Source organism: Tremella mesenterica, assembly GCF_000271645.1.
Source record: "Tremella mesenterica DSM 1558 unplaced genomic scaffold TREMEscaffold_9, whole genome shotgun sequence".
NCBI lineage: Eukaryota > Fungi > Basidiomycota > Tremellomycetes > Tremellales > Tremellaceae > Tremella > Tremella mesenterica.
The window spans coordinates 397,813-419,213 of NW_006711233.1; the positions used below are offsets into that span (position 1 = coordinate 397,813).

The 21,401-nt window shown below is 47.6% G+C and overlaps 6 protein-coding genes across 6 annotated transcripts; 4 read left to right on the forward strand and 2 right to left on the reverse strand.

Annotated features, from left to right (window-relative positions):
- Positions 1 to 1,856: 1,856 nt before the first annotated feature.
- TREMEDRAFT_63811 (uncharacterized protein) lies at positions 1,857 to 3,718 on the forward strand (the record flags this gene model as incomplete). Its single annotated transcript, XM_007006096.1, has 14 exons — positions 1,857 to 1,995; positions 2,041 to 2,077; positions 2,119 to 2,126; positions 2,171 to 2,203; positions 2,354 to 2,370; positions 2,551 to 2,638; positions 2,675 to 2,687; positions 2,726 to 2,886; positions 2,930 to 2,949; positions 2,996 to 3,162; positions 3,208 to 3,338; positions 3,378 to 3,399; positions 3,441 to 3,624; positions 3,659 to 3,718. The coding sequence occupies 14 exons, from the start codon at positions 1,857 to 1,859 to the stop codon at positions 3,716 to 3,718; spliced, it is 1,080 nt and encodes a 359-aa protein (XP_007006158.1).
- A 2,131-nt stretch (positions 3,719 to 5,849) lies between these two features.
- On the forward strand, positions 5,850 to 7,558 carry TREMEDRAFT_63812 (uncharacterized protein; the record flags this gene model as incomplete). The annotated part of the gene is made up of 13 exons (XM_007006097.1): positions 5,850 to 5,902; positions 5,956 to 6,044; positions 6,100 to 6,131; positions 6,158 to 6,167; positions 6,226 to 6,242; positions 6,307 to 6,443; positions 6,490 to 6,532; positions 6,587 to 6,724; positions 6,798 to 6,964; positions 7,084 to 7,236; positions 7,283 to 7,319; positions 7,362 to 7,466; positions 7,517 to 7,558. 13 exons carry the CDS (start codon positions 5,850 to 5,852, stop codon positions 7,556 to 7,558), a joined length of 1,023 nt encoding a protein of 340 aa, XP_007006159.1.
- A 399-nt stretch (positions 7,559 to 7,957) lies between these two features.
- TREMEDRAFT_63813 (uncharacterized protein) lies at positions 7,958 to 10,705 on the reverse strand (the record flags this gene model as incomplete). Its single annotated transcript, XM_007006098.1, has 14 exons — positions 7,958 to 8,029; positions 8,053 to 8,089; positions 8,134 to 8,155; positions 8,206 to 8,336; positions 8,508 to 8,680; positions 8,716 to 8,907; positions 8,962 to 9,067; positions 9,112 to 9,124; positions 9,269 to 9,389; positions 9,439 to 9,455; positions 9,738 to 9,862; positions 9,885 to 9,925; positions 9,987 to 10,043; positions 10,643 to 10,705. 14 exons carry the CDS (start codon positions 10,703 to 10,705, stop codon positions 7,958 to 7,960), a joined length of 1,170 nt encoding a protein of 389 aa, XP_007006160.1.
- Positions 10,706 to 11,036: 331 nt separating this feature from the next.
- On the forward strand, positions 11,037 to 12,610 carry TREMEDRAFT_63814 (uncharacterized protein; the record flags this gene model as incomplete). Its single annotated transcript, XM_007006099.1, has 9 exons — positions 11,037 to 11,090; positions 11,111 to 11,147; positions 11,247 to 11,451; positions 11,494 to 11,536; positions 11,680 to 11,984; positions 12,032 to 12,162; positions 12,270 to 12,291; positions 12,337 to 12,478; positions 12,524 to 12,610. 9 exons carry the CDS (start codon positions 11,037 to 11,039, stop codon positions 12,608 to 12,610), a joined length of 1,026 nt encoding a protein of 341 aa, XP_007006161.1.
- Positions 12,611 to 12,991: 381 nt separating this feature from the next.
- On the forward strand, positions 12,992 to 14,715 carry TREMEDRAFT_63815 (uncharacterized protein; the record flags this gene model as incomplete). The annotated part of the gene is made up of 12 exons (XM_007006100.1): positions 12,992 to 13,002; positions 13,052 to 13,067; positions 13,114 to 13,143; positions 13,267 to 13,293; positions 13,342 to 13,374; positions 13,417 to 13,507; positions 13,678 to 13,733; positions 13,786 to 13,923; positions 14,153 to 14,325; positions 14,378 to 14,505; positions 14,612 to 14,633; positions 14,670 to 14,715. The coding sequence occupies 12 exons, from the start codon at positions 12,992 to 12,994 to the stop codon at positions 14,713 to 14,715; spliced, it is 771 nt and encodes a 256-aa protein (XP_007006162.1).
- Positions 14,716 to 15,258: 543 nt separating this feature from the next.
- On the reverse strand, positions 15,259 to 17,214 carry TREMEDRAFT_57395 (uncharacterized protein; the record flags this gene model as incomplete). Its single annotated transcript, XM_007006049.1, has 15 exons — positions 17,084 to 17,214; positions 17,023 to 17,030; positions 16,945 to 16,977; positions 16,890 to 16,900; positions 16,837 to 16,843; positions 16,745 to 16,774; positions 16,511 to 16,637; positions 16,417 to 16,459; positions 16,222 to 16,359; positions 15,899 to 16,065; positions 15,681 to 15,811; positions 15,602 to 15,623; positions 15,524 to 15,560; positions 15,374 to 15,478; positions 15,259 to 15,328 (listed from the first exon to the last, which is right to left on the reverse strand). Coding segments are annotated over exons 2-15 (893 nt in total), but the record flags the coding sequence as incomplete, so codon positions are not given.
- Positions 17,215 to 21,401: the final 4,187 nt, after the last annotated feature.

Below are 21,401 nucleotides of genomic sequence, written 5' to 3' on the forward strand. Positions count from 1 at the left end.
ACCTTGGAAGCCGGTGTGTATGGTTATCACAGCCACTCGACCGTCCGTGGTGAATCTGGGTGCTGCACGTCATCAACCGTGAAATAACAATAGAGAATGGCAGTACGTGTACGAGCCCACCGTAAGGTTTCGTCATTCACATCGAGCTTGCAGAGCTTCAAGAAAGCATTTGTGGCAATGTCTGACGCTTTATCCGCGTTCAGGAAGATCTGACACTCAGCTCTTCTAATCGGTCATCGGTGGGGAAGCTCACTTCCCAGGCTTTCGGCACTGTTGTCATCAGTCCCCACGCATGTATTGAATTGCATGAGACTGACCGTTATATTCTGCTGTCCGTCGTGGTGCGTTGATAGAGGCAACAGCTTCAGACATTGTCTTTGCTCCATGTCTGTGACTATCAGCGCTACTTGCTGGAAGGCAGGGAAGCCGACTCTTTCAAGATTTTTCCTAACGCGCCCGGCCATGGAGGATTCCCCCATTTAGCGGTGGTAGTACCAAGATCTGCACCTTTAGCTCATGTGCGGGGCCTTACAAAGAGCTCACCTCCTATGACACCCATAACTGCTCTCCAGCCTTCCTTCTCGGTAACGGCGGGGTGAAGGTCTCGAAGCAACATATATGTGAGTAAAGCGGCTGTAGCGATGGGAGGTGTACGGCAAGCTGTCAAGACTTTTGAGCCTTCTGGCCACTAGTTGTGTCAGCTCACTCTTCGTGTACAGGTTTGCGTTACTAACCTCCGTTGACATGTGGTGATCCACGATCAGAACATTCATTGTCGAAGGATCTCCGGTAGGTAGTAACGAAGGCCCTGGCCGACTCCCTTGGTCAAGAACCACAGCCCTGTCTACTCCGAACTGAGCCAGTCTGGCTCGTTCCTCATTTGTATGAACGTTTGTACCCTTCTGCAGATGATGGACAGATATCAGCTCCGGGGGATGTCCTAGAAGCCGCAAAGTCTTGTAGAGGAGAGTTCCGGCTATAAATGATAAATTGGGCTTGTGAGAGTTAGGTAAGCTAGCTCACCTGATAGACCATCCGCATCTTTGTCGGGTACTATGACAACCGATCTCTTCTCTTTGACTCTTGAGCATTAGAGCAGGAAAGTGAAAGATTGAAGAACTCACATGTCGATGATGAACTCCCGAGCGGCAGTCATATCGGCCCTGGGCGCTGGCCATTCGTCCCATTGGGAACCAAACTCGGATACCGAGCTGAAGGAGGAAATGACAGGTTTGAGCTCAGGAGTGGAGGATCTCCGGCGACGTTTACTTGAAGGTGATGCTACTCGTTCAGCCTCCAACAACAAATGGGTCAATATTCTCACCCGGGGAACTGGCCTCTCGCTTCATAACGGGCCCGAGTGTAGACGAGACAGGTTGCGGAGGGCGACAGAAGAAACGAGAGTCAGACGCAGGCCTTATAAAAATTCTGAATGTAGATCGGGATAGCATATACTGAAGGTTGGGAGGAGGTACACAAGGGAAAGAGAAGAGAGATGGAGATGGAGATTTTGACCTAAACATGGTTGACGTCATTCACCTTCACGCTTGGATCGTCCAAACTTTGGCGATCGGAATGGTCCCCCCTCTTCTCTCTTTCTCTTCTTCTCACTCTACTCTTCTCCCTGTACACTCCTCTGCCATTCTGTTTCTTTTTTTCTCTTCTGGGCAAAGAGTGCTTTTCTCTCGACTGACGGTCAAATTGCTGATCATCGCCATCAACGCTGATGACCTTATTCAATCGTAGTCACGGGAGTCGAGTGCTCCGACAACCGGGGCCTCCTTTCATCGTCCATATCCCATCTCGATTACCAGCCGCCATCATCTTGCATTCCATCCATTTACCTTGACTTTGACATGCGTGTACCCCAGGTCCCCGCGGAAGATGAGAATCTTCGACCTGTCATCATCACACCAGCGGATATGGTCGAAAACTCGCCTTCGCCTTTCAGTAATTTGGTAAGCCCTCCGTTGTCAGATACCGACTCGGTCGTCAGTGAGTCTTTAACCGTTCACACAGAGCTTGGCTGATATTCATCAGCTGATTCCTCGTTAAGATCTTCTATGAACACCAGAGCGTCAGTATGATTCCAGCAAAGGTGCCCATGCTCATGTGCAGATTTCGAGGTGAGATGGAATCGACACTCATGAGGGGTTGACTTACCGCCTAGAGGACGAAGGGCGGCTGTATCAAGCTACTGACGGTGAGTGAAACAAACAACGGGTGTGACTGACATCAGATGACTATCCAGTCGGTCCCCATTCCCCTAGCTGACATGCGCTAACCAGCGCTCAGCTTCCGGCAGGTGATCGCCTTAGTATACCTTGAGTGAGAGCCGCTGACTTGCCTCAAGATGAGCGAGAAACTCAGGTGGGTCAGACATTGACACACAGCTTCCGCTGACAATATTAGCGTCTAGGTCGGTCCGCGCTCCAAGTGCAGAGAAAGTTCTGATTGACCCTCGCAGACCTGCAGCACAATGCTATCAAAGCGGTGAGACAACTTCCGCATATGATAACTGATCGAAGAGCGTTTTACTGATCTCTGCAGAGTCAAGGGAACAAGAACTATCTCGCTCCGATACCTGCCTACTTGCCCAACGCAGGTAAGGATAAGTCTGTGCTAGACGTGGGGACTGGTAAGTGACATGAGAGTGACGTGAGCTGACAAACAGGCTCAGGGGCCTGGTACGCTCTCCGTAGTGAAAATGGCCGCTGATCATTAGGCCATGTGAGATAGCACAAGAATTTCCGAACGCGGAGGTGATTGGCGTGGACCTTGCGCCAACCTGGAATGATAATGACCTCCCCGATAATGTGGAATTTCAGCAAGGAGACATAACTGCTGGTCTTCCGTTCCCGGATGGTCGCTTTGACGTTGTTCATGGTGAGCTTTCATCTCACGCAAAGGCAACTCAACTCAGAACCAGGCCGGACCCTAGTCGCCGGGGTGAGCCCAGTCTCTGATATTTTCGGAAGGTCACTGATGATGTAAGATAAGAGATTGGCCACAATATATAAACGAAATGATCCGTCTCGTCAAGCCGGGTGGGTTGTTCATCTCGCACGAGACTAGCTTCCCCTGGGTACTTCAAGACCAGCCAGATGTAGACCACTGGAGCATTGCGCCGGGGTTCATGGCGATCTCGGAGTGCGTAGCAAGGTGAGCCCACGATTCAGCTTCACCTACCGACAACTGACCCCTCAGAGCATTGGTCGTTCGCGGGCATGTCTTGAGCGATGTGACGGAATCGTTACCCCGGCTTATCAGTGAACATCCATATATGGAAGCTGTGGAGAGGGTTGCCCTCTTCCAACCCTTTTGGGGATGGTCAAATGGTGAGTCGGGACAAACTTTTGGGTGACACTGACCATCAGATCCATGGCAAAAGCAGTCGGGGTATGTCGGATGTTGTCGGGGAGAACGCAGCTGACTCCAAGGGACATTATGCTGCGAAATGCTCGAGATATACCCGATGTAGGCGACGACGTGTCACAAAGCGACCGAGCTGACATTGAGGCTCTCCGTCTCTTGATCATTGACGGATGTGGAATAGCTCCTCGAGATTACGAAGATCTAAAGTTTGCTTTCCTGGCAGATCTTGAGAAGCCCGGTGCCAATTCGGTGAGTGACGGCTCTGTTCTCTGCTGACGAGTAGGGAGTACCTCAGAGTGTTGTCTGGGGTAGAAAGAAAGGTGGCCCGTCCCCAACAGTATAAACCTCAAATCCACTGCAAGATTTCGTTCCCATCTGCTACCTGTGATGAAGTGCTTGTCAACAACAGCCGTATCCTGGATTTGACTCACTAACGCCTTTGACCGAAGCTGATCCGGCGGTGCCGGGCAAGATCAGAGCCCGGCAAGCCACTTGATGAGAGATACTGCTGCTGTAGACACATGCCGGTGGATAGTCCAACGTTTGACGCCCGACTCTTCATTATCTCATCACTTGAGAGTTAGACTAGTCCGCGTCATGTCAGTCCCCCTTGCGTATTGTAAGCATATCCCAAGGAAAGGGGATTCGGCTAATATCTAACTACGGCACACTCCAGACTCCGTTTAGATATCTAAAGAACCCTCCTTCCGAATGCGCCTTCGTGTGGTCCTCTAAAATGAACCGACTCGTCGACAATCAACTACCAACAATTGCTCCCAATGAGGTCAAGGCGAGAAATCATCTAACGGAAATCTGTTATTTTTCAGGTCAAAGGAAAAGAAGTGAACGATTGCTGAGACGTCATACCCCCAGAGATTCGATGCCCAGATATGCAAGGAAATCGGAGTTCCCACGATCTTCGGACCAACGGATCACTCCTCACCACGAGACCCTATTTCTCCATGAACATGTCGCTTACGTGACTTCAATATCTGGACAAGATCCGAAAACCGGTCCCTAGGGTGTTCCGATGCCTCGAGGCGCTTCGAGTGCGGAAGCAACGCACAAGGATCATACATTACCTCATATCTGGTACTGTTATACAGATCCTCGCTGGGTAAGCCCTTTACAACTTCCCCAATACAATATCGTGCTTTCTCATACTTTCGATCGAACAAATCATGAACGGGCAGGATCCGCGCTGACAATAAAGGGGGCTCATATGTATAGACGCTGCCATTTACAAGTTTCGCACATGCGTCTTCAAGCTTCCCACATTCCCATCTTCCCGCCCTCTGGTCATTCCGTGTTCCGTATTCCCGGACTCCCGGTCTTCAAACATCTGAAATCAGCATCACACAAACGGGGGATATGAGGGACCACACGCTTGCTTGTTAAGTCCTCGGGGACGTTGGCCGTGGAGTACGATGCCAGTTGCTGTGCACCTCGTTGTCAACATCACTTGCAGGGCGCTGCTTGTAGGTGAAGCCATCTACTCTTGGTGTTCATGGACGGCTTACGCTTCGAAACGACTGGGAGAGAGAAGAGGAGACAAGGGGAGATCAGGAGATGAAGTTGACGCCCGAAACCGTGCGGTATCCGCCCGGGAGATCCAGTGCCTCAATTAGATTGACACAAGGGAGGTAAAGGATGCTCGGAAAGGGAAGTGGGCCAGACGCCGAAGTCACACTTCGCCTCCATCGCAATTCACAGATTCGCGGATATTACTCTGAAGCATTCCCGTCTTACCTTGCCGAGTGGATCACTCTATCGCCAGTCTGTCCGACCTCGTTCTCGACATGACGGACAAAACATATTGTTTCTTATGACATGAGGAAGTAATCACACACTCAACATAAAGAGGTGGGTCATCCATCGCACGTATGATGCATGCTCATCGCCTCCAGCGCCCTTGTCGCTGATGTCATGCTATCAACGCTCCCTTTGACACGAACCTTTGGTATGGTAGAACCATTCATCCCGAAATGTGGGCGTCGTCGAACCTGAGGTTTGGACTTTGGGGTCCAATAACGCACGCCTGTCTCACCCCCTGTCCGAACCCTCACATCACCATTTTCCCACCCGACTTGTCCGAACTCACCTCGTTGCGGATAAACTTGACACCACCCCACTCTACCCTTTTCTCTGGTCGGTCTACACGCGATCTCGGCGGGACGTTCTGAGCTCCCACGGCTGCAGGTTGACGAGCTGTTTTTTTTGGGGGACTGTTCCGGGCACCACTTCCCCCAGGGGCATGTATGCCGCCGTCTCTAACGAGGGGTTCGCAGACATGAATCATCGTGTCTCGTGTCGAAAATTTCCCGACGTCGGATCTCTGACTTCTTATTAAACCATATAAACCCTTGTTCTCGACTCTCAAATCTGCCTTCCGATTGTATCAATCACGGCTTCGTTTCCTCTCTTCTCCCTCGAAATAGAAAAAAAACAAACGCCGTGTCAAGAAGATTGTCATCATGATGGCTGGTCGTGAAAACCCCGCTACCAAATATGAGGGACACCAGAAGCAGTGCGTCCCATCTTTCTGCGTACGAATTGTTGATCAGAGTGTTGACCATACAGTTTCCGAGGTACGCTTGTTGCTTTGAGACTCGGACGAGGACTGACGCTTTTTCAAGCGGATAGAGGGAGGAGATATCAAGCAAAAAATGGTGAGTTTTGCCGAAAGATCCTTAAGAATGAAAGGGTAGAGGACTGATTGTGCAGAAGACTATGTGGTGCGTAAACTTGTTTTCGTGGTGTGTGTATGTGATCTAACGGACAGATGCCTGCAGGTGAGCAAACATCACGGGTCACACCTCAGCAAGGAAAAACACTTACCAAATTTACCAGACCAGGCAGAAATCCATGTGAGCTTCATTTTTTTTACCCCGTTCAACACTTGTATGGTCACCTCAGTACTGACGCCTTCAGAGACTAGATACGCAACATCGTGCATTCAAAGAGCGCCAACTGGGCCGTAACTTCCTCGCACCTATCGATGAAGTTTTGAATGACGGGAGCGATTATCGCAAGGGTGTTCTGGACATTGGTACAGGAACAGGCATTTGGTAGGTTCCCTACGTTCACCTCCTAGATTTTCCGTTGACCTGTCAGGGCAAGAGAGATTGCCGCCGAATATCCCGACGCCGATGTCATCGTTCGTACTCTCTTTTTGTTTTCATTTGATTGAAGGATTAAATTGATTAAAAAGGGTCTCGACCTCTCTCCCATGCAATCTCGGAAGGGCGTGCCACCAAATTGCAAATTCGTCGTCCACGACGCTTCGAAGGGTTTCCCATTCCCCACGGGATTCTTCGAGGTGGTACATTGTCGTCTGCTCATGAGTGGTGTAAGTTTATATCTTTCCTGCCCAAGAACCCTCTTCCAAAACAGGAGACGGGGGATAGGAGCTCATGTTCTAGATCAGAGACTGGAGGGCGTTCATCGATGAAGCTGTACGCGTCGTCCGACCAGGCGGTTTACTTGTCATGGTCGAGTGCGATGGTTGGCGTCATCTGAATTCTGGTACAGAGGAAGAGCAACGCGCTCTGGCGCCTGGTTTCTTCAAGTTACGAGATTATATTATCAAGTGAGTTTTGACCTTGTCTTGTATTGAAACTCTCCTACTCTCCCACTGCTCTATACTCTTTGACGAGAAGCGCTGTACACCGCCAGGGGCGAGTCGAGGTCAGAACTTACTGACCTCAGGGGCCTCCGCTTGCGCGGGCTAGACGCCGAAGCGGGTAGCACCACCGTACCCAATCTCTTAATGGCCCATCCGGGATTGGAAGAATTCAACAAGGTGTATGCACCATTACCGATGTGGCCTTGGAGTGACGATCCTGTCTTACGTCGTGTGGGGTGAGCCTCTTTCCTTTGCTCTGACACTCACAAAGCTGATGACCAGTGAACATATGTTAGTCGATGCTAGGGAGCTACCTGAGGTGAGGAGCTTGAATCACAACAACGGCTCAACTGAAGTGTAGGCATGTCGAAAACTCGTAGTAGATGTTTGCGATATCTCGAACGATGAATACAACCAGCTCGTTCGTGGATGGAGAGACGACGTCGGGAAACCTGGAGTGACCTCTGTGAGTTTAACAAATTCAATTTCGTCAATGAGATCAGATGCTGAGATCAGTTGTTCCCCGTATGGCACAATTGGGCATTCAAAGCTGAATGAAGAGGGTCAACCTCAAAACACGGGAGAGGGAGAGAAAGTATGACATTGAGTCCATAGCAATCACGCCAGATATAGAGAAGAATACCACTTATAGACTTGTGTATCATACAAGCATATGCACCGTTTGCGTCTTGTTTTTCCTTTGCAGGAATTGAATTTACGTGGGAATGTTGCCGCCAGGATGTTTGAAGCTCCAAGAATGCCATACTTTAACAGCCTGCAGTCAGTGATTGGCACGAAAAAGACATGATGTCACCGAGCGAAGTCGTCGAAAATGAGGAGGTGATGACGGGATGGGTCAAGAAGGAACATACGGAATGTACACCTGGACGAAGTAAATCATGTAAGAAACCGGATTTAATATCGGCGAATTGTCTGTCGCTAATCCCACAAACTTCTTTAATGACGACTTTGGCGGTCTCTCATCAGCCCGACTCGAGACTCCTCATGTGGAACAGCCACAGCACTTGTCTGGGATGATCAGTCGAACTCACATCTGGAATCTCCCTCGAATCAGCTAACATGATTTCTCTAATCCGTCAATGACCAGACTGTCATTACAACAAATGACGCACCCTGCTCGCTTCATATACGGATCTACACTTGTCAGAACCATGAGCCTCGACGATTGGAAGAGGCTGACTGACCGGAGGACCATCCCCATAATGGGAGATATGACTCGATAGTTGTTACATGCCCTAATTCTGGGTGTTCACGCATGACCTGTGGAATCGTACGTGATCCACAAAGTATGTCATAACCCCTGCCGTCGAATGTGCTGGACTGTCAATTGCATTTTATGTGAGATGTTTGGTCAAGGAGGAGTACATGTCGAACATGGCGAGATAGCGGAATACTGCAGGATCATGTGAATGTCAAAACCATGGAAGAGAGGAGATGGTAGAAGATCACAGACGAAGGTGAGTTGTAAAATAGGAATTGAACGTACCGGGTCAGATAATCAACAAATTTGATAAATCCTGGTCCTACCATACGTTGCGTCTCCTCGTCCTGAGGAATATCTCTAATCCGCCATGGAAACTCTGCATCGATGATGTATAGTAAACCACCAGGCCGAAGTAAACGCACTGTCTCGGCGATGAAGGATGTCCAATTACGGATCTGTAATCAGTCATTCTACCAGTTTTTCCGGTGACAGAGCCTTTCAGACCACCGGAGAGTCGGTTGGAAGATCGGATATCAAGACAAAATAGGTTACACTGATTACCAAGGAAGACGAGAAGGATTATTGGGGCGAGAATAAAATCACGAACACCAGCCATTATAAATCGACTTGTGACAACATCGAAAGAACCATCGGGAAACGACAGACCGGCAGAGGCGTCTTCCTGATTTGTGTCAGCGCTGCGCTAACGGCATCACACGATACAAGGTCAACATACGACTGTAAATTGCACATTATCCGGTAACTCGCCTTCTCTGAATATGGGCGAGAGATCTACACCGACGACTTCGGAACGGGGGAATTCAATGGCAATCTCTATCGCCCTTTGTCGATTGAGTAACGGTCACCACGCGAATGGAGGGCCTACCATATTCCTGTCCCTGCATGTCAGAATATGGAGCTCATCTGTCAGGGAGATCGTTTGGAGGGGTGAGGTAGTCATGCAAAGAGCGAGAAGAGTCATGGTAGAGGAATTTGATATGTGGAATGACTTGGATAGAGGTAACTGATTTTGTCAAACTGACCAGTTCCAAGATCGATTACACGTCTTCCTTCACCACCATTTGGCAGGACGTTTCGTAAAGGGGCTAAGTAATTGTGGCCGCCCATGCTCGCTTTCATAGCGTGGTGTTGTATGTCTAACCGCTGTACGTGAGTCAAAAGAGTTAGATAGGTGGCCATGATGGCGACTGACCTCAATTTCTCTTTCATCTGGTCCATGTCAGCAATGCACACTCCGAAATCCATTCCTGATGGTATGAGGTCGAGGCGGAGGGCACAGTATTGCATTGATGACAGGACCGGGGTAGAAAGTGTTGGGGACAAGGAGGATAGAATAGTATGGGTACTGTACTCACCCGACGGCAGCTAGAAATGGCCCTATCAGCTCTTGAAACTTTTCTCATGCTCGAAGACGATCACCGAATAGTCATCTGATGGGTTATTAGCCCTCGGTATGCCTCGTGACAGGGTAAGTTAGTAGACTCCACACACCATTGTACGCCTGGAACAACCGCCCTTCATCTTCTCGGAATCTGTTCGAGATGTCAGCTGGAACCAAGAAGACCAGGGAACCACAAACATTCTTCGATCGATAGAACTTGAAAAACTGAAATCGGCTCCCGCGTCAGCCATACTCACAATGAAATATCCTTCCTCTTTTTAGTCTGCAGCACCTCGTGCTGTATATATATATAGTTTTTGGATAAAGTGCTAGTACGATCTAGGGTGATGACGACTTACAAAATGAATCAGGTGTGTTTTCCCTTCTATCTCGGGGCAAAATGCGAGCATACCCATCTTCACCAAAGTAGATCAATCCATCATGAGGTCTGCCGTCCCTTGCAATAATGACCGGCCGGTTCTCGGGCGGAAAGTCTCGAGTGTGATAGATGTTCCTGGGATCTATATCAGGCATCACGAGATTGGGCCAATTAAGATGCCGAAGATCTGACGAGATAATTGAGATGAGCGGGGTTGAGTCAGATGAGAACGAGCGATATCAGCCGAGGAGGGAGAGGCAGAGGAGGAGGAGGAGAAAAAGTGAGAGTACGAGTACGAGTACACGCCCGAGGGAGGTCATGGTCAGTTCCTATCTGTATCAGTGGCGAGTCAAAGGATCAAAGTGTGCCCGAATGAGTCGTACGGGCGTTGAACGTGGCCGTCGGGAGGGTCGGGATCGTCGTGGAAAGTAGCGTTATGAAGATGATACGCTGCCCGAGGTGGTGATTTGACCGGTGGCGTAGAAGGATAGTGATGACCGATGGACATGGGGAAGCAGGACTTAAGAGATGGACGAGTGATGTACAAGCAGATGAAAGTTAATTGAGAGTGAAGGATAGATTGGCATCATGTCATTACTGACCTTTGTCTTCTATGTACTAACTCTACTAACTCACCCTTAGCCAGGTGCGGGGCTTCGTGGCGGGTGAATAAGTACTCCGCGAGCCTACTCCATCCATGGTGTAGCATCTCATCGCATGCCTATGTCTGGGTGACCGATCGTTGCGCCCAGACGCATTCATTCCAAAAGGGCATGCAAATCTTGCAGATTCCAGTGAACGGTATACTATACTTTGCATACTTCCACTGAGGAATTCGCTAATCGCTAATCGCTGGGTCCAACAACATGAAGTCGCCCGCCTCTCCGCCCTACATGGTCTACGACACTTCAACAAGCTTCAATCACCGACCATAGCGGACGATGCCCTGAAGAGCCTGACCCTCCTTTACAAACTTTTAAAATCCAATGCTTCCAGTCTAACTAGTCTTGGACAATCACTCATCATCATCATGCGTCCCCAAAGCGTCCCATCGGACAGGTGTGTTTTGCTCCAGACTAGTCACGTAAAGGCACTGAGAAATAGCCATGGCATCTTGGAGTAGCACTATGGAGCGACGAGCGTGAGTCACCTGATTCTTCGTGATTTCGATACTGGCTGACGGGACTAGTTTCCGAGGTACGTCATCTTCGAAAGAATAGTAGGTCGCTGATATGTTAAGAGGATGAAGGGCGACTCTACCAAGCCCAAAACGACGATTATGTCCTACCTGCCGATCAAAAGGAGATGAGTAGGCTGGATCATCAGCATTATGGCTGCAAGTTATTCCAAAAGGGTAAAAACTATGTCGTTCCCATGGACAAGGTGTTGGAGAATCGAGGGGAGGGGAGACGAGGTTTAGACGTTGGCTGTGGGACTGGTGTATGGTAAGACTTGTTGATTTGGGAGAGTCGTGTGTTGACCTTGAGGGTGATAGAGATGGCGAGGGAATTTGACAAAGCCGAGTGGGTGGTGAGTCGGGCTGCTTTCTAGTCCAATCTCGTTCTCTCCCCATACTGCCTTCTTTTTTCGCCAGCCCCAACCCATCTGGTGACTCTTCAAACGCCCGCTCTGAGAGCCTCGTGCGTTGTTGCGAAAGCTCGCTCACGCCCCAGGGCGTCGATCTTGCCCCCATACAAACAGACTCGGATCTCCCCGACAATCTGACGTTCATCCATGAAGACGCGGTCCGAGGGCTCCCATATCCCGACGAGTATTTCGATTTGATTCACTGTCGGGTGCTGTATATGGGTATACGGAATTGGAAGGATTTGGTGGATGAAGTCGCACGGCTTCTGCGTCCGGGTGGGATGGCAGTGTTTGTAGAGGTTGAAGGACGCTGGAGTTTACATGAGAAGACGAGAGAGGAAGAAATTAAGATTGCACCTGGGTTTTCGAAGTTCTGTGATTATCTGGCAATGTAAGTTGGGTCCCGTTGATATTCCTCTATCTAGACTGACCACATAGGGCAACCGAGAAACGAGGTTTGGACGTCGATGCAGCAAAGACCAACATCGTCAAATATATCCGACAGAATGGAACTTTGGAGGATGTTGAGCAATTGAGAATGTTCATACCTTTGTCTCCGTGGTCCGATGGTGAGGTCTACCGATTTCACCCCCTCTCCCCCGATCATCAACGATTGGTAGCTTGTTCGACGTGCGAGATCTATGCTGATCTATTTAAAAATCCAGCTGACCGATAGAACCCCACATGAAAGCCTCAGGGTGAGCATCCTTTCTTCGTATGTGTCGAGAAGACTGACAATCAAGGAAGATCATGTTGGTGGATGCTATCGAGATTCCTGATGCCGTGCGACATCTTATCCTCGATGCGGCAGAAATATCCCCTAGCAAATTCGAAGAGCTGAAGAAAGGTTGGATCGATGATGTTCATAATCCCTCTTGTCACGTTGTAAGTTTTGTAGTTTCCTTTTTCCCTGCAGAATCTGACGGGCAGGGTGCATACTACTGGCATAACACCGCTCGAAAGAAGCTTCATTCAGTCGACGAGGAGTCACTCCTCAAAAACGACGTACAGGAATGAAGGAAACACTAATGGGAACGGTATCTTTATAACTTGGATAATGTTAAGTACGTACTTGTACAGTATAATCCATTGTTGTGATATGAATCAATCCATTTCCATATCTCCCTTGTCAAAGGCATGGTTTCTCCCCCACGCACCATCCATCTGGTCGATGATACTGTGTTTGATCCGCAAGACGCATGCCGCACATCCTGTCGATGCTACGGCCGACAATGGTCTGGTCCACGGCCGTGGAAATCGGCTTGGCGGCGATGGCTATATAAGCGTTGACGGGGTATAACCATTTTCTTCTTTGAAAGCCTTCTTCCCTTTAACCCTTCACCAATAAACTTTATTAGTAGACTAAAACCAAACAAGCTTTCATAATTTTCCGTCGACATGGACAAGAGGTGAGTCGCAAGTCTCTCATTCCGATGAAGTCAGCGCTAACGAAATTAGATATTCATCTGGTATGGTTTCTTTTTTTCGTTTCATCAGGTTCTAATCGCTGAATATGAAAGAAAGTGGAAGGAAATATCAAGAGAAAAATCGTGGGTTTACATCATTCAAACAAGTACTCCACCATTATGTTTATGATTCACTAATTCGAAAAGTGAAATATAGGGTGATTTATGATTTTCGATTATTATCATTATGACTACTCATACTTATAGCTTCCAACTGACGAACGCGAGTGGCGAGTGAGTTCATTTTTCGATTCAATGTCGAAATCTCACTGATCAATTCAGAGACTAAATCTTCAACACGCAGGAATCAAAGTCGTAAGTTTCGGAAAGATTGTTCCTACAGTTAACTTATTTCAGGCACAAGGAGGTAATTATTTAGCACCGATCGATAAAGTATTGAACAAGTCAACGGAAGGTGAAATACAACGTATCTTGGATATTGGTACAGGTCAGTATACTTTCCTTACCCCCACTATCTTTCTTACATTATCAAAGATACCATTCCATTTGATGACATCTCTGTTATCGACATTCTCCCATCTTTCGACGTAGACAGGACGAGGATGTTCCGACAGGCTCTGTAAGTATGAAATCTCGTCATTCGATGCTGACTTGTAGGAACCGGATTGTGGGTTATCGAAATCGCCAAAGAATATCCAAAGGTCGAGGTCATCGTAAGTGTCATACAGTAGTTGAAATCGATGGAGAAAAATGTTAAGATCAAAGGGCGCAGATCTGGCTCAGGATCAAATCAAAGATAATCTTCCCTCAAATGTTCAGTTCATATTGGGTGATGTACTCAAAGGTCTGGACTTTCCGGATGGTCATTTTGATGTGATTCATTCTCGACTTTTGTTCTCAGGTGTGAGTTTTAAAGATACACTTCACTTCAATCCATGATATGACCTTACATATCATATCACCCCTTCACCTCTACCCTTCTTCCCTTTGCGGCGCGCGAGTGACGGTCGTTCCGAAAACCCAAGTCAGTGTATCATGCCAATCTACTCGTTGAGAAATCCGTCAGATACGGAAAGGTATCAGAATCAGGTATGCTGGAGCCTGAAGAATAATAATGATTGACATCTCAAAGATGTCAGACTGGAAAACCTACGTTCATGAAGTCGCTCGTCTTCTCAAACCGGGTGGTATGTTAGTGACAAACGAAATTGAGTGTACACCAGAAGTTTGGCTCCTTTCCGGACCTAATAAAAACCCATCTGCATTATCTTCCGGTATGGCCGATTGGTGTCGTGCGTTACGCAAGTGAGTTCATAGTCATAATCCCGTACAACCTTACGGATATACTTATCCTCAGAGCACTAGTAGCTAGGGGATGTTCTCCGGACGCTCCTGAATTGATCAAGGAAATGATAAAGGAAAGTGGATCATTCAGTCATGTTGAAGAGAAATTGTGTTTGGTTCCATTTTGGGATTGGTCAGATGGTAAGTATTTCTCTCTTTTCCTTCGACATCACTCGTATCGTACATTCACTCATTACTAATTGGGAGTAGAAATTTCGCAGATGAATGGATTTTTATTGACTTTCAGATCCACGACTTCACGAGTCAGGGTGAGTTTCGATTGGATCGAATATGACTAATGTTAGTGCTTTATTATATGGAAGTGTTCAAGAATTACCAGAGGTGAGTTGAGTGATTATATGAGAGGTTAGTTACTAAAGGAAAGACTTTTCGAGATGTTATTCAAGACGGATTGGATATGTCAACGGAAGATTATGATAAACTTATCACTGGTTTTCTATCTACTTTAAGATCAGAGGGTGATACTTCTTCAATACCGATGACCGTATGCTGGGCGATCAGAGAGTGATTGTAAAGGTGCCACACTGCCACACATCCTCCACATTGACCTTCGGTCAGCGCGCGGACCGACATTGGGAGCATGGTGCAGGAGGTTTTGTCTTACGGAATGGGTTAGTGAAGTAGTCGCTACTTGTTGGGATGCATATGAGTATTGAGCGGAAAGAGATTCACGGATTGCTCAAAAGGCCTTGACCGCCGAAGGTTGACAATGTCATGATCATCTCCGCTTTTTTGGGGGGCGGAAAGACACGGTAGTAGACACTGCCTTTGAGGTCGTCTGGTAGAGCTCCAAGACACCCCACCATAATCTTACGTCAGAGATGAGGAGCAAGGCATGATTGAAACACTTATGCAGCTACAATCTATACTCGGACAAAACTAAAAGACAGATAGCATATCACTCAACCTTCTTCCGAGCCCAATGATGCCATACAGGTAACACCTTCGAGTCAACCATGGTCGAGACAACTATCAGAGAATGACTCACAACATTCGCTCCTGGTCTACCGATATCTGCCATATAATCAGCTACGAGCTCGTCGTATCTTTGATTAGGGATTGAACATCCGTCCACCACCAACAATCGAGCAGTCTGATCATCAGCTCATCGTTCCTCGTGAATATCGTCAGATCGTACCTCTGGCATGGACAATGTGTCATGTATCATCAACTCTCTGAATATCAGCACCTTCACTGACAGAGAAGAAGGACGAACCCAGTTTTCTTGAGGAGAGGATCTTGAGATCAGCTATCATGACTAATCGCCTTCGGGCGAATGTGTGACAACTACTCACCAGTCGACCAGGGCCACAAAGGCAGAGAAGTATACACAGTTTGTCGTTCGCTCAGTAGTGTGTGTTCTTCGATAAGTTTTGGGATGGCTTTTGAACCAGCATTACTGTCGAAACCCCGTTCGGTCAACGCCCTGTTATCAGCACTAAACATGTAGATTTTCCGTGGCCTTCGATACGTAGATGGCAAGGGATAGGTAGAAAGACAGCGGATTTCTCACATTTCGATATAGTCGGACCATTTGCTCACACCCGGAGCCCGCTTTCTGGACTCTTCCGGAGAAACATCATCCACCCAGAATCTTCCAATATCCTCTACGAAGACGATCAGACCACCTGGTCGGACAACTCGGATAACCTCATTTATGAAGCTTTTCCAATTTCGGATCTGCTCATCAGTCCTGTCGTTTTCATCCTGCAAAGTTCTCAACGGATAGGTCAGGTTCGAAGTCTGTTCGCAATCGTATCTGAAGAGTGCTCATATCCACGACGATGATCCTCATTTGACGCCACGGGATGGTAAGAGAGAGATGAGGGCGCTCACACCAGCCAGTAGAAGTCTAGAATGTACAGCGTCAAAATATCCGTCTGGAAAGGGTATTCCTTTACTGACGTCGTCCATCAAATAAGACAGATTATTCGGTAAGATTTCGGGTCTTTGGACTGGAGCGAGATCTACGCCCTGTGCATCAGCTTAGCTTGGAGCGCGGAGCTCGTGTTGAATCTTAAAGGAACGTACGGTGACTTCTGCTTCTGGAAATTCTGATGCCATTTCCAGAGCCCTAAATGTCAGCTCTACATGCAACACAGTCATAAATGCAGCTACGACATACCATATCCCTGTGCCCGTCCCGACGTCTAAAAGCCTACAATCTCGTCCATCCTCCGGAAGTACCTCTTGGAAAGGAGCGAGATAATTCTTGCCTCCTTGCCTAACCTTCAAGGCGTAATGTTGACCCTCTGCTGTGTCAACACAAGCTCTCCTTACGAGAGAATATGGAGGGGGAAGTCCGCTTACCAAGACGCTAGTATGGTCAGCATACTGATTCAATAGCAAGTGGCTAAAGGAAGACCCACTTCTCTTTCATCTTCGTCTACAGGAGCAATGAGTATATTCGATCAACGATGTGTGACATTCGGATTACTTACCCGCTGGTAGCTGGTAGGGTCATACAGTGTCTCATTTGAAACTTCTCAGAGATTATAGCTCACCATATAATCGTCTCCGAGTCAGCGGCTGTCCTTTAGATTGAATCTCCAGGCTCACCATTCTGAGCTTGATATACTCTCCCGTTATCCACTTTCTTGGTCAGATCAGGATGTTTAAAGATAAGATCTCACATACTTCTGAATCTAAATTGTCAGCTTCTGGATTCTGTAAAGTTTGTGGAGCTGCTCATACTTACGCTTGGTCCTCTATAGAGCTATGAATCGAGAAGCTTGACATGGAACTGGAATTCGGTGGTGAGGGAGGTCTATACTCTTGTCTTGGGGGTATGTACTGAGAGTACGTCCGTAAAGAGGAAGACGAAGCTTCTGCGTTACTTTTGTTGAACATGTCGTGCGAGTCTGGATGGTCGGGAAGGAGCAAGGTGATGATTGACATGTGATAGATTGACAGTGGATCAGGGAGGGGAAGATTGGCAAAATGGCGCATGGCGCATGTGGCGCAAAACGATCAATGTGGCTTTCCCTTTGATCTGATGGTTCTATGTGCCGACCTCTGAAATCATTCCGGCACATGCGGTCACTTGATACAGTAGCTTGTTAGTTGAAGCAAACCAGGAATGGAGAAGGATAACAAAATGATACATCCAATAATCCATCATGATGCCATACAAGGATCTTTCCCACCGTTACAAGGACTTGAAAGCCCAATTATGCCAGATTGGTATCGTCTATCGATCAGATATTGTCACACGGAGAATCGAAAGGCATGTATGTACCATTTCGGCCCCTGGTCTACCAAGATCACCCAAAAAGCCATCTTTAAGATTATCGTATTCCTGCATGGATAATCCACAAGCATCCACACTCATGAGTCTGCAAGTCTGAAAATCAGCTACTGTATTGATTCTGGCGATGAATCGATTGATTCACCTCGGGAATCTCGAGCGAATCACCGTAAATGATTTCCCTATACGTCAGACGATCAGCGAGTGAACTGACTCACCCTGTCTTTCTCAATATAGGATCTGTTGTTCAGCTTCTCAGCTTTTGATCAAACGTCTGAAAGATGTATTGATAGGTCCACTCACCATTGGACCAAGGCCACATGGGAAGAGAAGCGTAACATCTATTTTGACCCAGGATCGGTTGCTGGGATAATAATCTCGGTATGGTTGTACCTCCTGCTATCACATCCAGTCCACGTGTCCCAATAGCCCTTTCGATGTCAGTACTCGTGTAATATGAATGTGAAGTAAATAGACTGACCGTTCTAGATAATCAGAGAACTTGGTGAACCCTGGAGCACGAATTCGTTGTTCATCCCTTGGTATACCGTCCATGGTGAGTAAAGCATCCATTTCGACAAAAACCACAAGACCGCCTGGTTTAGTGACGCGGATAACTTCTTGAATGAGGGATTTCCAATTTCGGATCTTCTTTATCAGCAAGATTTCTGGAACAACCCTTCTCAGATGAGGGAGAACGACAAGAATTCTGAGGAGAGGTACTGAAGAGTTGATGGGAAAACTCACCCCTATGATAACAAGTCTAGCATGAACTGCGTCAAAGTATCCGTCCGAAAATGGTAATCCTAAAGCCGCATCGTCCACTTGAAAATGACAATTGTCAGGAACTCCTTCGGTTCTTTGTACTGGTGCCAAGTCCATTCCCTAAGATCAGTCTTTCCCTCTTCAAGAACATGACAATGATTATGATCGTCCGTCAATCAGATGGTCTACCCAGACTCCCCTACATGTTGCGCAAGAAAAGACTCACCAACACCTCGACATGAGGAAATTCTAACGCCATTTCTATCGCCCTTTCCATTCAGCTTCCATATGATTGTTTCCTTATTACATACCAAATGCCTGTACCTGCACAATCAGCTCCCTAGTCATCCGGGAAGACATGGCTGCTCACCCGTCCCGATATCCAACAAACGCTTATCATCCCCTTGTAAGACCATTGGAAAAGGTGCTAAATAATTCTTGTCCCCTTGTCTAGCTTTGAGACCGTAATGCTGGTATTCTATAGTCAGATCGGACGACCTAGCTGACTAACCTAATCTCTACTGCAGTCAGCCGGGTACGATCCTAGCATCAAACAGGATCGCTTGGTACATCCATGATGGGAAGGAGACTCACGTTCATCTCCGCTTGGTCTAATGAGTAGATAAGCTTCAACCTCTGGTCAGTACGCTCACTTACCTGCCGGAAGCTATTCGTCAATTGCCATCGAACATGAAAGAGACACATACAACATAATCATCTTTCTCGTCAGCCTCGTCATCACCAGTGAGAGAGACGCACCATTATTAGCTTGATATATCCTTCCGTTATCTTCTTTCTTCCTCAGCATTATTCGTTTCAAATCTAATTATCTCACCTCGGAAGCTATTTTATCAGCAAAGAGTCTTCATTCGTCTCCCATTACCCCTCCTCAATCGTATCGTCATCCTGCCCTCTCATCACCTTGCGAAAAAAAGGAGACGATTGTTCGGGAGAGATGAGAACAGAGGAGGTAAGAACAATTACAAGACTCACACTCTCATCTCCACACTTGAATGTAAAGAAAATTCACTGATACTACTACTTGGTGTAGTTGGTCTACGTGGAGGGTAAACGTAAGATTGTAAATTATCAAAATCCCTTCCTTCCCAAGGGTATTGGGTTTGGTAAGCTTGCACCATATTCTCACTCGTTCCACTCCGGCTAGGTCCGGCTTCAACATTGGGGAAAGAATCCCATTCGGCATGTTCATCAAGATCCATTTCGTCGTCAGAATGAAAAGCCATTTTTTTCCCGTACCTGTTTCCGAGGATCTTGATCGTGATGAACCGTGCGCCTCTAATTCGATGCTGATTATTCGGGAAAAGGATAGATGGTCCGGATTTGATAGATGGTTTTCTCGTATGGAGCGAATAATACCAGTAGAAGAGGAAAAAATGGTTGGATAGGATTTTATGTGGCTTGAACGTTCCTTCGACGCCGACTTTACTCTAACGCCCTCACCCAATCGGAGTTGATGTTCTAACCTCCCCCGTGTCGGTGTTCTTGGACCGCGTTCGTTTCCTTCCCGCCTAATGTCGAAATGGTTACCTTGCAAAAGAGTTAGTACATTTCGGTCATCGGACAGACGGTGAGGTCCCGTCCGGAAAAAGGAAGTAATCGCGTGTCTCACATTCCAGCCGAGACTTCACCGAGGACGGAAGGAGAGAGGGGCAGAGGGCGTAAATAAATCCTTTGCGTTAGACTTGGCGCCCGTCAATCGGGAATGGATGAGGGCACGAGAAGATGATAAATCAGCAAAGGTGATGCATCAATTCCGAGTACTGGTACTCTACGGTAAGAATAAGCGAAAGGTTGATCAGACATGTCTGATGGTACATATTGTACATTACTACATGTTGGACAATTTGAAAGCCCAGTTATGCCAAGCGGGGAGTACCTGCTAGTCAGACTGTTCCCCATTGCAAATGTGGAAGAGAGCGAAAATGGATCGAGGCATTTTCCCACGACCAGGGATCATAGAGAGGAGGGCGAACTCACGCAATGCGCCTCAGGTTTGCCGATGTCCGCTTGAAAGTCAATCGGCACTTGATCGTAAACGCTCCCAGGGATGCCACAGCCATCTACCACCAAAAGTCTGGTCGTCTGATCGATATCAGCCCCGACGATATGCACTAAAGACAGTCATAAACTCACTTCGGCACAATGGACCGTATCGGCGAGCATGACTTCGCTTCTCATATCAGCATCATCCATCACAACCTGAGCATCAGACTTACCCGGCGTGCTTCAGATGAGGATCTATCCGTCAGCTTATGATTGTCAATGTCACAGGGTGAAGGCGGGACCTACCATCGGACCAGGGCCATAGAGGAATGGGACAGTAGGCTATCTCGACATCTCCTAGCTGAGGATGATTCCGCATGATCCGCGGTACTGTATCCCGACCTGCACAACTGTCGAGACCTCGATTATCAAGCGCACTAACATGAGCTGGGGCGCTTGATGAACATTGCCATCTGGAATGACAAAACAAAATGGCAATCACTCACGCAGAGAGATAATCAGACCACTTGACGATTCCCGGAACGAGTCTACGTTGTTCTTCAATCGTCAATCCGTCAATGACGAATCTGCCGATCATCTCGACCGACACAATCAGACCCCCGGGTCGTGTGACGCGGACCATATCGTCTATGAGAGACTTCCAATTCCGCACCTGTCATCAGCATCATATCGAGCGGGAATCATTCTTGTGGCCATGTCTGATGTGAGCATTGCTTTGTAAGCTTCTTCGAAAGTCAATCTACTCGTTCAATCATACCGTGGAGAGATCAGATGACAGAGCTCACCCCAACGATCAGAACTCTAGCATGGACGATATCAAAATAACCGTCAGGAAAGGGAATACCCCTTGCAGCATCCTCAATGATGAATTGACAATTGAATGGCACATCTTGATCCTTCTGCACAGGCGCCAAATCCAATCCCTGACATCAATTCCTATTCTGATCATAATGAATCTCCAGGCACTCACAATCACCTC